At 36.5% G+C, this 16,300-nt stretch overlaps 1 protein-coding gene across 2 annotated transcripts; it reads right to left on the minus strand.

Annotated features, from left to right (window-relative positions):
* Positions 1–2,330: 2,330 nt before the first annotated feature.
* On the minus strand, positions 2,331–16,224 carry LOC121735422 (graves disease carrier protein-like). 2 transcript variants are annotated; one of them, XM_042126252.1, is made up of 6 exons: positions 15,766–16,215; positions 14,704–14,930; positions 10,368–10,556; positions 6,971–7,127; positions 5,879–6,020; positions 2,331–2,848 (listed from the first exon to the last, which is right to left on the minus strand). In XM_042126252.1, exons 1-6 carry the CDS (start codon positions 15,827–15,829, stop codon positions 2,671–2,673), a joined length of 957 nt encoding a protein of 318 aa, XP_041982186.1. In that variant the 5' UTR covers positions 15,830–16,215; the 3' UTR covers positions 2,331–2,670. The 2 variants fall into 2 exon arrangements, with proteins under 2 accessions (XP_041982186.1, XP_041982188.1); XM_042126254.1 differs by having other exon boundaries at positions 2,778–2,848; positions 5,870–6,020; positions 15,766–16,224.
* Between the last annotated feature and the right edge of the window lie 76 nt (positions 16,225–16,300).

Consider the following 16,300-nt stretch of genomic DNA (forward strand, 5'->3'; position numbering starts at 1 on the left):
TTATATCCAAATTGATTTAACGACAGTATAAAATTAAGTTGAAGAAACAAAACAATTTATTCTTTCGTCTCTGTACTATGCCCGTTGATAGGTACTAGATATTAATAAATAAAATTAATTATACAATAATGTTTTATTGCACACCGATTCCCTGAATTCATAATCTACCTTCCAAACTTCTTAATAACTAATAAAAATATCTTCATGTCTACGCAGAATGCGTACGTTCTTGCGTACGTATCCGCATTTTGCGTAGAATACACATTAACACGTTCAGTGCCACCGACTCACCTGGGCATTAATGCTAAGTCATACTAAATTATTTTTAGCAGTAGAAAGTTTATATATTTTTTAAATATTGAATGCTAAGAACAGGTAAATAAAGAAACTTATTTTTTTAGCAATGTAATAAGATTACATCCACTTTCATACAAAAATATAATAAATGGATACTTCACATTTAATTACAAGGACGAATATAATATCAATTGACATATTCTATTTTTAGTTTAACACTGGTCGTTAGTCGTTACTGTTAATTATTTTCTTTATAGCTTCATAAACTTTGGTTGAGGTGGATTCTAGTTTCAGTGACTGTAAGCGCCCACAGCAGCAGGTTTGTCATATCGACGGGTATACATGCAAAGAAATTGTGACAGATTTGAGGGATAAACTGACAGATATCTTTTGTATGTTATTTTGTCTATTACTTAATAGAAAGAAACTTTAGTTGGTATGGCCATGCTAAGCATCGCAATAAAACACGCAATTCTAGAATCAGCGGACTTTTCATACATTTAGGTGTCGGCACTTACGGTCAGCAAAACATTAAAACCAGCCTTTTAATATCTATTGAATAAATTAGACTTTTGTTATTAACTAAAACTAGCATCTTGCTGCAAAATACAATGCCCCAACTTTACTTAGGGTCAACTTATAATAAAGCAGCGTCGAAGCGCAGCGAAGCGAATTCCCATAAACTGAACACAGAAAATTCAACCTTAATTCCAGAACGTAACGCACACATTACTTCTGCGAGGCCAATCAGCGTTGGTCGGGCGCATGCGCGCGAATTCTCGTGGATGCACCAGACGCGCGCGCGCCTTTTAGAATTCTCAGACAATGTGTGCGTTAACGCTTTGGAGTTAAGGTTGGATTTGCTATGTTCGGTTTTGATACTTAATTGACCCTTAGACAATATTAGTCAACTTACATACACACTGTTTTAAAAAATACTACACACTGTACACCATAAGAAATTTTAACATTCTTAAAACCGTTGTTGCCTGTACATATTTAGTTTTTTGCTGACAAAACCTAAGAAGCATCTTATGACTTTTAAAAAGCAAACTGGTTTCTTCTGTGAGTAACAATATGATAAAAACATTATTAAATATCTAAAATAAGTAATGGTAAAGCTTGAGAGCGTTTACAGAAAGAATAAATAATAATATTATAATGTCAAGTCCATTAAACAAAATAAAAGTTTTAGTAATTCCAAGTACTAACTACTAGTACATGAAGTCTAATTAATTTACTTTACAACTAGATACCTAATAATGATAATAATTGGTGTATAAACTCTTTTATTACTGTACTACAAATGTGAAAAGTTACTAACAGTATGTCTCTAAACGTTTCTGGGTATTGCTCATAGATTGTCGTGGTCGTTTCTGTTATTTTTAAAACGGTTTGAACTTAGACTGTAAATTTGTATTAAAGCAACACAATATACTTATAAAAAATACATTTACACCCTATGACCGCTTTATGATATTTTGTTAACGACTTAAAAAAACGACCGTACACAATCCCAGATAAAAAATATTATCACGGGGGTTCCCCTCGTTATCGTAACCTTTCATAGATAAAATTTGTTTATTATAAATTAACTAAATTAATCTACCAAATCATAACACTCAAAATAAGTGATATATTTTATAACTATTTAATAAAAGCAGGATTAAAGAGGTCTCGGACTTAAATGGTGTTGTTCGAAATTAAGATTAAATGTAATTTATTAAATTAATACTGTACCGTAAGAAAATTGACTTCCTATTAGCTTACGTTTACAATATCATTCACAAGATAAGTAAATACTAAATATACATTTCATTATAAAGTCGAACTCCTTACAAATACGATAAAAAAATATAATGTCAAATTACACATTTTGTGCGGAATGAAAAGACGTCAGAGATAGTGTTTAAACACACTAGGCCGAAAATACGCGGCTGTAGTTCGGCATGATTACGCCAGCAATGTGCTACGCATACAATATAACGCGACGTAATTTCGGCATGGTGTGTTAACACTTATCAGTAATTTAAAATACATTGCTGGCGTAATCATGCCGAACTTCGGCCGCGTATTTTCAGCTTAGTGTGTTTAGATATTAAGGACTTATTGCAAAGAGAGAGCGCGAAAATGCTGTTGTGTCCTCATATATATAGCTGGAGTCCAAATTTACGACGTTGGCATTACTTACTACTTTACTGCACATAAATAAGATCCTTTTTGGATTGTTAAAAATATCAATTTTGGACTCCAAAACTTGGACAACTTTATATAAAACGCCAAACGTCAAAAATATTCTCTTTTGTTTCCAAAACGAATGCTTAAGATTTCACTATTCTATCTCTTTCCCTCTCTTGCCATCTCTGTCTATCACTATGAAACCTTCATGCCGGTGTCCAGGTTGAGCAGCTGCTTCATGAGCTCGTATGTGGAGAAGGAGGTGGCCACCATGGGTATAGCTCGCAGGTAGTTGACCGTCATGCCGCGGTAAAGGCCTTTCATGACTCCGTTGTCACGGTATATGTGGGTTAGGGTTTGGACCATGCCGACGCTGAAAGTATATTGAGATCATAAAGTTAAAATACCTAGTGGAATAGAGAAACAAAGGCCTGAGCAAGAGAGATGTCACTATCAGTAACACTGCGTGGTAAAAAGTGACGTGTGATACATGACAGCAGCACTCTTCTTTTGACGCCCAGTCGGCACGTGCCGCACGTTGACAATTTAATCTCATACAAATCATGTTCAATCATGCTTGTGTAAGTGTATACGTACACATATTTTTACACACAGATGAAACCAATTTCGGCTTCGTTTGACAGCTCGAGATTGTTGCTCTATTCCGCTAGGTATATTAACTTTATGATTGAGATATTATAGTTTAGGCCTTAGGGCACGTGTCAGTATAGTTTTTTGGCATGTGAGATAGCTTTTTCCATAGGGGCACATTAGTTTTAATTTCTATGAAATATTTTTTTATAGTTTTACATAGTTTCACCTTTGAAACTTATTTACTTTAACTGATCGGGCAATTTCATGTTAATGTTAATCGGCTAGGATTGACACCCCGATCCGACGTAGACGCGTAAATCCATCATCTGGCTACGATTTAATTTCTCTGATAGTACTATCAGAGAAGTTGATTCCTATGCAAATCGGGGTCCTAAGTAGTTTGGTCGCGTTACGTCAAACCCAGCTGACAGAGCACAATTAACATTGAATTGACATATTCGACCAAATAACGTTGGTCTGTCAATTGCATAGGAATCAACTTCCTCGATGGTACATTGACTATTTCACTACTCGTCTCTTTCGCACGATCTCAAATTGATATGCTTATTATAGCATGCAATAAGGTTACAATAGCAATAAATTCGTGCTTCAGTGAAAGAAAAAGAAACAATCACTCTTCCAACTATAATTTTTAATTTACAGGAAGGATAAATAGAATTATACTTACTTTCTGTTAGTGTTGCCATCACCGGTGCAAAGAATATGCAAATAGAAAGTATTTGTTAATAGTGCAGATAGAAACAGTTTAATATACTTAAATACAATATTTGGTTGTTAGTTTTATTATAAACTTAGTAGTTAAAGTTTTTTACTTACCTAAAAACTTTACTAAAATTTATAATCTATAATTATATAAAAACTGTAAACATATTGAGAAGGTTCTTAAAAAAATATTTATACTCTGTATCTGTCTGTCTGTCCCTCTTCAAACTTAAGCCGCTAAACAGATTTTGATGAAAGGTATGGAGGAATAATAAATATGTTATGTATAAATGTTAAAGAAACCCTAATTCTTATCTGCAATAGAAGGCTTGTAACATTTAAAAAAATATTACTCAAGAACAGATGTCAGTGATAAGATGATAAATCGAAAAATTATTCAAATTTACTCACAGAAGTCTACTTAAAAGTTATGTATTTACGTCATATAAGAACTAAGAATAATTATTATCATGCAACACAATACACAAAGTTCAAGTAATTTCCTTGATTACACTTTAATCACTATAATTTAATAAGTTATTATAATACCTACTCAATTAAATTCTTGTGAGCATGAATTACAACTTAGTAAGTTGTAATTAAGTACAGCATAATATTATAATTTGAATAAATATGCGAGTTTTGAAAGATATTAAGTTTCAAAACTAGACAATAAAAATATTTTGTGAAATATTTTATAGTAATTTCATTACAATTAATGAATCTTTGACTAGAAATATTTAGAATTTAATCCCCATACTACACCTTTATTACACAAGATTTAATGAAATACTAAATTTGATTAAATTTTAATTTACATTTGCAATCATAATTATATAATTTTATTTGTGTGCAAATCTGTGTGAGGGAATAGGAATATGGTGCAAGTCAAGTGCAAGTGTGGGTTGCAAGTTGCAAGTAATGCAATTTCCAAACGTTTGCATCTAAGGGCTAGATTATATTAATAAGTAACATAGAATACTTTTTAGTATTTTTAAACTTATTACTATCAGAGGTGCAGCGAACATGAATATTGAAAAGAAGAAGAAATAGAATTAGTGCTTGTTCAGACTTCAGACACAGCGGGAACCACGCGGTTCCCGTGCAGAAACCGAGCGGTTAAGTGTGAACGCTGTAATACAACGCCTTTGTAATAAGCTGCGAGCGGTTAAAACGCGCGCGTCCAAACCGCGCGGTTCCCGCTGTGTCTATACAAGCACTTATAGCCGGTACACATTGGGCGTACACATTACGCGTGCATGTGTACGCTTCAATAGAATCCGGGTTCTCAAAATGCGCGTTAGGAAAGCGCGCGCTTCAAAACGCCCAATGTGTACCGTACCTTAGGGTGTAGAGTGCAAGTCAAAATTAGCGCTCAGTTCAACTAGCACTCAGCCCCCTTAATAATATTTTGATAAACATGTAATTTATTGCTTATTGTCTCAATTTTGACCTTTAATGCTTTTAAAAATCAATTTAAAAAGTACAAACGTCTAAATATTGACATTACAATTTTAATTGTGTTTCAAAAAGTTCAAACGAATATTGAAGTTCATGATTAATCAAAGTTACTTAATAAGGGGGCTGGATATAGCATACTCAATGATTTTCAAACAACGAGTGTTTGAAATTCCATTTGCCATGGTGCCGCGATATAACCTTAGCACGGGCGTATATATAGCTTTGATAAGCTATATATACGCCCGTGCTAAGGCTATAAGGATAGCGGCCAAGTGCGAGATGGAATCGCCCATCAAGGGTTCCGCAGCAGCAAATAGGCAACGTGTTTAGGAAATCAAAAATATTTTTTATACATGTACCGCACCGATTTTAATCGGCGAGGTACATATAATATTATTGTCGAAATTCGACAAGTAAGATGGCAGTAATTGGGGGGGGGGGGGGGGGGGTCATCTATTCGCTACTACATAGCGGCACCTGGTGGCAAGTAGAATTATAGAATTGTGGCGTAAAAGCTAGTGTCGTACAGTGAAATGAAACCTATAGCCTATGTCATAAAGTGGCATTTTATTTGAATTTTTGTCGCGGTCGCTCGCGGCAAAGATCCGAATTATACTTTACTCACCCAAACTTAGCCGTGGCGGGGTCCATGGTGGCGAGCTGCATGCGGCGACGCGTCACGTCGAGCGGGTAGGACACCGACTGCGCCACCGCGCCCGCCAGGCCGCCGCACAACAGCTTACCCGGGACGGTCAGGACGAGGCCGCCTGGAATTGATGAGGCGAGTGTTTGGGTAGGGGTCATAACACGTGATATACAGGGTGTAACAAAACTAAGTGATAATACTTTAGAGTTCAGAGTGTGTATTGTATCGGAAAACTAGTAACGCTGGGGCGCTTGCCCGTACAAATAAAAAAAAAAAAATCGGCCAAGTGCGAGTTGGACTAGCGCACGAAGGGTTCCGTACCATTATAGAACAAAAATAGTAAAAAAATAATTGTATTAGAGCCCCCCTTGATTATTAATTTTATTAAAATTTTATTGTTAATAATAAAAGTATAAATACGGCTGGGTATTTTGTGAACATTACAGCTGTCAATCTGTTGTCACCATTGAGCAAAAAATGTTTGAAAAATCACGTTTGTTGTATGGGAGCCCCCCTTAAATATTTAATTTATTTTGTTTTTAGTATTTGTTAATATAGCGGGCCGCTATATTAACGGTAAATAGACAGACAGACGGACAAACATCGAAGTCTTAGTAATAGGGTCCCGTTTTTACCCTTTGGGTACGGAACCCTAAAAATGGTATTTCAGCGCTCTGCGCTGCTACTTTCACAGTGAACTCTATACAAGGGATACGGGCGGACTTTTTAATAATCGGCAAAACGCAAAGCTTGGCAAGTTGTACAATTTTCGCGCAATACATACTAATATTATAAATGCGAAAGTGTGTCTGTCTGTCTGTTACCTCTTCACGCGCAAACCGCTGAACCGATTTTGCTGAAATTTGGTATGGAGATACTTTGAGTCCTGGGAAAGGGCATGGGATACTTTTTGTTCCAACAAAATGTACGGTTCCCGCGCGATAAACGAGTTTTGGTGCAACGGAGTTGCGGGCGTCATCTAGTTACAATATAAAATAGCAAATTACAAAGTAGTTGGTAATATCCAGAAACAAATCAATTCCAACTGATATGGATCATGTCTAAGAATACCTGTGTTCCTCTCGCACTTCCTACACAGCGTGGTCGGCATGTACTTCATACAGAAATACTTTAGCGACTCGAAACAGTAGAAGCTGAACCCGGCGTACGGCACCATCCCCACCAGAGTCGGCACGAACCCCCGGTACAGTGCCCGCATACCACCCTCCTGGGAATGAGCAAGGGAAAATCAGTATAATTATTATAACCTTTCGATCTTAGTCTCTGTACAAGGTAATTTTGTCAGCACGCACGCGCGCCGAACGGGCCACATTTTAGAAGTCATTGTATGAAATGTGAAACCTCGCACATTCGTCCGCAGTCTTTTTTTTTTTTTTTTTACGTGGGAGAGCCATGATTCGGCACGAATGGGCCGGCTCGACCGGAGAAATACCACGTTCTCACAGAAAAAACCGCGTTAAGTAAAAAACCGTGTTGGATACGTTTTAGATTGCTTGTTTTCTATCATAGAAAACAAGCAATGGAACAGTAAAAATGGAAAGGGCGTAAGCGACAAAATGGTTTTTGTCGCGTAATTTAAAAACCATAAATACATTTCATATAAGCTATGGGCAAATTAAAGTGTATGCTTGAACCAATTTATGTACAAATTTTGGAAGCTTAAATCACTCTCCTCTGTTGGCAAAATAGGAATCCCTTTTTTTACAGAGGTCTTTTTGATTGATTATTCTGTGTTATAAAAGTTGACCAATCGTGTTATGCTATGGGTAATTCAAAGACAAAGACATGATTAATACTGACAATTAACTTTAATTTCTTGGCTTGAGTCATTGGTGAGAAAAATCGATATCGCTACAAATTAGCAAGGCGTCGTCTTAAGCGTTAAAAACAATGAATGCATTTAACTGCTCGGTTAAAAACTTAACCCGTGACGCGATGCATTATTAAACGAGCAATTAAAATAAGATACTACTGCAATGTTTTTTAGAGGCAGCACCAGCATATAAGTACAGTAAACAAAAAGTTTTGGTTGATGTCTGACATTTCTGTCAATATTCTATTATGACTAGAGATCGCCCAATGGTTGAAATTCGACCTTAGTTTTAACGACATTATAGGACTACTACCTATATTTTGTAAAAAAATATTGACTATCATATTTTTTTCAACTCATGTCTCTGGTACTCAGCTGATCTCAAACTGGCCGTGTAAGCATTGTCTAATAGTATCTAAGATCCAATAAAAAAAACTATAATCCATTTTAAATTATTTGTCACCTTGTTGTCAACAGACTTCAACCATAAATAGAAGAGTATAATTCGTATGTATAGGCTTGTCACTCAAAATCTGACATTTTTCCTAGTGTGTGTGTTGTAGTGTGTGTAATGTTTTATTTGTTAAATTTTTTTAATGATAAAAGCATAATTTCAAAATAATATTAGCTCGATGCATTCCTTCACCACATAATGTACTAGCGGCCCGCCCCGGCTTCGCACGGGTGGACATTGATTTTTAAATTATATTTTTTCAATCTTTATTTCTTACTCAATCTTTATGTTAAGCAGAACATAAAAATGGTTTACACTAAACGAAATTAATTAATGAAGCACTATAATATTATCCCATCAATGAAGCGGCACCCGGCTGTCGCATAACTATTATATTATAAATCTATTGTGTCTGCGATTCCCATGATCGAGGTAATAATAATTAATATTTACGTGGACTCTCCGGGCGAGCACACCCGCGCGGCGCGCCTTGACGACGCCCAATTCGCAACGTGCAGCAGAAATCGTAATATTTTATTTTCGCCATAACATTAAAACCAAACGTCCAATTTTAATCATTCAAAGACCAAATATTATCTACATTAACTGTACTTAGTAATGAAATAATTTATTTTGATAAGAATTAATGCCATGAGTAAAATAAAGGCATTTAAATGTAGTCCAAAAACATTTCAAGATTTTTTAATAAAAAAACGGTTACTGTGCCTCACTCAACATAGATAGGTATAGTGTGTCACAGACTTTTTTGTAGATATTTAAAAGATCTACAATTACTTAGAACATTTTATGAATCTATCTTTTATAGTTTAGGCAGCGTACGCGAAAAAAGTAACATTTCTCGTTGATTTTTTACACCTTGCGTCCGAAAATCCCAAATATCTTACGGAACCCTATTTTTTTCCAAAATAAAATTTAGCCTATGTTCAGCAGAATTAATGTAGGATTCCAATGGTAAAAGAATCTTTCAAATCGGTCCAGTAGTTTCGGAGCCTATTCAAGACAAACAAACAATCAAATCTTTCCTCTTTATAATAGTAGTGTAGATGTAGATAACTGTGCAAAATTTCATTCACCTACGTTTCCCCAATTTTCGTCAAAAGGGATACAAAGGTTTTGGCTCACGTGTTAATATATAGATGTGTGCAACATGACAACATGTCGGGCTATTTACCGTAAGTGCTAGTAGCGCCCTCTGCTCCGACCTTTGCATAATATTCTCTATTAACCGTTAATAACCAAAAACACATTTTTTACCGCTTGATTAAATAATTTAAAGCGCGGCTTCGCGATAAATTTTTAAATGGACATATTTGGCCCAACAACCGAACGCTGTATTTTCTTCACTGTCAAATTTTTGCATAGCAAAACTCTCAGGTCGAGTTGGGAAATATCCTGGTGCAATGTACCAATTTCCTGAACTAAATGATTCTGATCCTGGTATTAAATATGTAGTAATTAAACAACCAATAACGGATGTGCCTTATCACAGGGAGAGTTCTGAGGAAATAATGCCAAGTTACTGTGTTTTTTTGACAAGAGTTTATCTTTTCGATAGCGTTGTTGATCACTTCTTCTTACATCGAAGTAGACAGAACTAAACAATTTCAATAAAATACGAATACCTACAGGTCCTACACTTCCATAATATAGGTTCAAATGAGTACTTTTTTACAGGTTGTAACAAAAACTAAGTGATATAAGGGTAGGTACGTATAGCGTTGTATAGCGTTCACTGTGAAAGTAGCAGCGCTGAAAGTACAACTATTTTTAAACTCTTGTATGGGAAAATCACTGACGCATAGATTTTGCGCCAGTCGCCTCCGCAGGTCCAAGAAACTGAACAGGTCTATTTCCACACACCTGCGCAGGCATACCTGCATAGGTGGACCTCTCCGATAAACCGTAGCATGTATGGCAGGCATTAGTTTTGTTACACTCTGTGGATACATATAAACAATATTACATTAACGGCTGTTCCCAATATTTGATCATCTCTGGTTTTGCCCTACTAGAGATAGGAATAGCTCACAATTGACATTAGAATGTCTCTAATGTCTAATGTGAGCTATTCCTATCTCTAGTAGGGCAAAACCAGAGATAGATCAAATATTGGGAACGGCCGTAAACAGATAGATACATATATCTAAGTAGATACTCACAGTCTTAAATATAGTGACAGCTGCATGCGAGATCCCGGTGTATCTATGTTCCCCCGTCACTTGGAACGCCAACCGCGCCCTGATAGTGTCAAGCGGGTAAGTTAGTGTCACCGCGGTGACACCTGCCCCCGCGCCGGCGACGAACTTGTCACCATGTTGGATCATGGGTATGCTGAGGCCGTTTAGGTACTGGAAGAGAAAAAGAGTATTTGAGATGGGATAAGAGATGCGAATTTGTACCAAAGGGTACACGGCAGCTATAGCGTACCCGGCGAATCGAGGCGCTAGCGATCATTGACCTTTCTAAGTCTAGGAGCTATGTAAATGAAAAATACTCGCACTGTATTCAGTTAACTTAAGAAAAAAAAAATGACCTCTTATAAACACAGATTATTACAGATTCATCGGAAAACCTCTTGGTAACTCTTAGAATGATAATCTCCAACTTGCATATACGATGCGTCATTTCTTCCTTTGTGTTTAATTTCGTCGGGAAGTCTTATGTTCCGAAAGCCTACAAAAAGGACTGGCCAGACACGAAACAAAAAATAGCATGTCCGGGCTCCGGCTTTATCTGTAAGCCCTAGGAAACATGGCCTTTATAGAATTTCCTCTTTTAATGTACAATTATTTTTACCAAATAAAGTTCTTTCTTTCTTTCAAAGTTACTAACATAGAGCGTTAAATGGTTATTATCCTTCCCGGAAGTATAGCGTGCCTTGGTGGGGGCCCGTATGAAAATTTGGCCCGGGGCGGGGCCCCGCATTATTGATACGGCAGATACGGCGGTAGCTACGCCACTAACCCTTCCTTTTCGCGTCGTAGTAGGTAAAGAGGGGTTAGAACTTAGAAATAACTACAAGGTTAAACTTATGAATGCCGATTTCTTATCTGAATTCTTTTGTATCGTTTATCATTCAACATGCGTCAGGCTTTTGAATATTTCATGATTCGTCCTCCATGTTTTAAATTGTTACAATGTTGTAAATAGCTTAGGCCTTATGCTCCGTTGATTCTGCATTATAACAAGTACGTAACATAGACTTTACTTAGACATACCTACTGGCTACTCTAGCTCCCACACCGGTTTCGTTGACGGTGGCCGGCTTCATTGAAACCAGGCCAGCTACGCAGGAGTAATTTTATAGTGCCCAAGTGTGTGCGCAGTACACAAGAGCACTCTCTATTCCTTTACTCTCATAACCCAGTGGGACAGAAGACCGACACGACCGGCGAGAGATCAGGCGCAGGACCGACTTTTTATATGCCCATCCGACGCATGGATCATCTTACTTGTCAGACAATCAGGTGATCAGCCTGCATTGTCCTAACCAAACTTGGAATTAACATGTTTTCAACGCGGGAATCGAACCCACGACCTCCGAGTCAAGAGCCGCGCTCTATACCACTAGACCACGTAGGCGTTAAATGGCTAGTCTATGATAAAGATACTACCCGCAAATCGTAACTTCGTTGCGCCAATATTTGTAATTTGTATTTTACCTGGAAACCGTTCATTTATCTCTTTTAAGATTATTCTATATAGGTATTTTTCTTGAGATTCAAAGTATCTTCATGCCAATTTTTATCAAAATCGGTTTAGCGTAATGAGGTTACAAAAATACAAACAGACAATTACCTAGATACTTTCACATTATGTAGTAGAAAACAATATAGACCAAAACATCCCGTTTTTAGGGTTCCCTACCAAAGGGTAAAAACGGGACCCTATTACTGAGACTTCGATGTCTGTCCGTCTGTCTGTCTCCAGGCTGTAACTCAAGAACGGTAATAGCTAGAGAGTTGAAATGTTCACAGATTATGTATATCTGTTGCCGCTATAACAACAAGTACTAATAACACCCCTCTTTTTTGTCGGGGGTCAAAAACAAAACAAAATTAATATTTAAGGGGGGCTCCCATACAAAAAACACAATTTTTTGCCTAATTTTGGTCTATAATGGTACGGAACCCTTCGTGCGCGAGTCCGACTCGCACTTGGCCGATTTTTGGTTATTTAAGATTAAATGCTTTAGTGTGCGCTTGTGAACAACTGAAGACACGCTCATAGGTAAACTATTAAACATAGTGATTATGTGTCTAAGTATATTTAAGTAGGATAGTATATGTCGCAACGTGGACTCTGCCGGAGGCGGTTTTACTCAACTCTGTGGCATTTAGAACGTATGACACACAAGCTTACTAGCGTAAAGATCGTATTCCGAAATAATATATTGCTTAAATGGTTAGGTATATGAATAACATATACAAGATGTTAGTCTAAACACCGTTATCCTAGAAACCAATGAGTTTCATAGAATATCATTGCTGAAATGAACAACTTTTTCGAGACCAATGCTGGGAACTCAAAAAAATCCGTCTTCATACCCATACAAATTGCCGATCCGGGCATCCGTATGGGTATGAAGACGGTTTTTTTTTTAGTTCCCAGCATTGTTCTCATAGAAAAAGTTGTTCATTTTGACGGGCTCATTTGATGGTTTCACTAACACACTAACAACGGTGCTTACACTAACACACTGTATAATATAACGCCTGGACCCTGGACTGCCCTGGAGGTATAACGCTGCATTCAGCTATTTTAATCCGATGTTATCATAGCTTCAATTCAGTCTAGATTCTATTGAACAGCAATAAAGTACCTATTCTACGTTCGGCGATCCAATTTTAGTATACGAGTATGCACTGCCGAAGCGAGTACCACCTTCGCGCGGTTTGGCGGCTACAATGCGAGATTACAAGCAAATGTATCATCGCAGTCATCTGGTTAAATCTGCGATTCGATTGAATGGCTAGCGCATTCATTGAATGATACCATTCAATTGATTGACTAAAGGACACTCGTCAAGACTTTGAGTGTGACGTTTAACGTCTTGAGTTCTTGACTAAAAGTCATGTAGTTGTGTGGTGAATGGCGTGGTGTCGTTCGGGCGAACGCATCTATACTAATATTATAAATGCGAAAGTGTGTCTGTCTGTTTGTTACCTCTTCACGCCCAAACCGCTGAACCGATTATGCTGAAATTTGGCATGGAGATACTTTGAGTCTCGGGAAAGGACATAGGATACTTTTTGTCGCAGGAAAATGTACGGTTCCTGCCCGATAAACGAATTTTGGCGCAGCGGAGTTGCGGGCGTTATCTAGTATACTATAAATCCAGCATAAGGTCAAAGAAACTTCTAATGACTTGTTGGGGACCCATCAGAACGCTATTGGGACCAGTACCATACAATAAGTATTTGCACATTGACCTACTTCTATTTAAAAAGGGCTATAAATTTATAGTTTCCGGTACTTTAGCAAGTCGGTTGTGACTTGTGCCAATTGAGAAAGGTAGGCCAAAGTATTCAAAGTAACGGCTTAATTCGCAAACGGTTATTTTAAAAGGGGCTTATCACATGTGACATGATTTTCTTGTCGTTATAATATTGTCATATGTAGCTAGGATCAGACTTATTAAAAGAAACACAGTTTTTTTTTAATGAAGAAACTACAGCAATACAGTCACTTAAAAGCAAGCGAATGCCGCTATGGACATTGGACAGTCGCAACACCTAAGGTGTGTTCCATTCTACTCTTATGGTTACTTCTGGCGAACACAGCACAGGCCATGTTATTTCGTATCAAAGCATGTCTCTTCCAAATTTCTACCCCTTAACTTAAGAAGCGTTTGAGTGGAGCGTAGGATGAGTTCATTGTCGGAAAGTAAGTAAGTATATTAGTTGGTCAAATATTTAGTTGTCGATATTTCGCACAATGCGAGCTGTTCTACAATTATGGAATAAGCAAACACACACCTATATTGACTTTGGAGTGTCCCCCAAATATCATTTTAATGGACGAAATAACGTGTGCAAAGATGAAACAACTGCCAATGATCTTAACCAAAGTGCTTATAAAACTTAAATTAAAAAACCAATAAAATAATACTTTATGATAATATTATACACACATAAGCATTTGTGGTTTTTAAAATAATACAATAAAATTCAAAAGTCATAATAATAAGCCATGAAAATTATTAATTTTTAATTGTAAAAATATTGTATTGCAAAGAAATGGTAAAAATTAGTTTTCTTAATTTGAAATTTTTATAGATAAAAGTACTCGATAATATACATAGTAGTGTCGTCAACATGATCCAGGGGACGGGCGGCCATTTTCATGGGTATGAAATAAGGAAAACCACTAAATTGGACATACCTAATATATTTTGACATATTTTGGAAAACCACATATTATTAATCAAATGATCCGTACTGCTATTGAAAATTTTATTATTAAGAGGAATAAAATATAATATAACACACATACCTTTTTGTATATCTCAAAGCTGGTAAACTGTGTGGCAGCATACGGGAATATCCGCACCATCTGAGCCCCGTTGCCCTTGTATAGGGCGATGAGGGACTCCTGTTTGACGATGGCCATGAGCCCCCCAAACACTCCATGATGCTTGTAGTGCACCGACTGGGCTTGCAGCAGTATCTTTATACGGTCTAAAGGTGCTACAGCCGTCTTAGCGCACATGCCAGCAACACCTAGTAATGATTACAAAAGTATGAGAAACATTTGTATAAAATAAAATTCCTTTGTAAGTAGTACTATAGTACGGTATACCGATAACATATTTCTGTTGTGTAAATACTATTTGTCAAATAAACCATTACTTGTTTGAGAACTTATTATTTAATAGGAGTTCTCAGTTTGTAATATTGAATAAAAAAAAACACACATTTAATAAGAAAAACAATGAATAAATCTGATATTAGCTCTTTCACATTATAATATTATTATACTTAATACTAAGTTTTATTATATTTTTAATGAAATTAAATCTTTCACAGGGGAGATTTACAAAAAAGACAAAATAGTAAATCTATATTATATATAAAACTCAAAGGTGACTGACTGACATGGTGATCTATCAACGCACAGCCCAAACCACTGGACCGATCGGGCTGAAATTTGGCATGCAGGTAGATGATATGACGTAGGCATCTGCTAAGAAAGGATTTTGATCAATTCTACCTCCAAGGGGTTAAAATAGGGGATTTAAGTTTGTATATAATAATACTTCCTAACGCGAGCGAAGCGCGGGCAAAAGCTTGTTTAGACATAAGTTTAACCCATTGATCGTGGAAAAACGAGACAATAGAATTTCTATTGTGTCTTGGTCATCCGTGACCGTATGGGGCTTGTTGAATTAAGTCATATTAATATAATCTAATATACAGAGTGACTGAGTATGGTGACTAGAATGATACCAAAGAGTATATAATATTATAATTATTATAGTATGATTATTAATCACAAATCTTATTTACTCTAGTAAGCAGAATATTATGTAGTAAATATTAGAAAAAAAAAACTTACCACCGGCCAACAGACTTTTCATAATGAACTCAAAATCATTTTTCTGTTCCATCTTCAGAGCCATGGCTGAGGTTTTGTAAAATGCGCTGTATTTAATGAAATATCAATAAATTAAGGTGTGGAATTTATTTAGGTTAGGAGGATGATCCGTGGTCATTTCTTCATTGAGCACGCAACAAACTTTCACCGCTGATTTAATGCAAATGCTTAAACTTTCTACATCACAACACCAAAATTATGTCACTACGATGTACCACTTAAAAGTTTACGAACAACGTAGGTTCTTACACGGCAATAAATAATTTTGCTGTTAATGTTTGATAGCCATGAACAACTCTTCGTAATTATAAGAAAATTTTAAATATTTACGCGGAATACGCGTCCGAAAGATACATTTACTGTTAACGAAATAAAATTTGACGTATGAGTTTTGACAACATCAGCTGAGGAACGTCATCTGTCACTGAAATGTCAGTGTCATGTATATTTTTTTACAGAATCTCTAAAAGCAAATAAAAAATGCTTAAAGATACGT

The sequence above is a fragment of the Aricia agestis genome, chromosome 17, assembly GCF_905147365.1.
Source record: "Aricia agestis chromosome 17, ilAriAges1.1, whole genome shotgun sequence".
NCBI lineage: Eukaryota > Metazoa > Arthropoda > Insecta > Lepidoptera > Lycaenidae > Aricia > Aricia agestis.

Coding starts and splice junctions, on each gene's coding strand:
- LOC121735422 (XM_042126252.1), bottom strand. CDS start 15,829: ATGGCTCTGAAGATGGAACAGAAAAATGATTTTGAGTTCATTATGAAA. Junction 6,021..6,970: donor GAAGTGCGAGAGGAACACAG/GTATTCTTAGAC, acceptor CATCAATTCCAG/GCGGCCTCGTCCTGACCGTC. Junction 2,849..5,878: donor CCCGCCACGGCTAAGTTTGG/GTGAGTAAAGTA, acceptor ATATACTTTCAG/CGTCGGCATGGTCCAAACCC.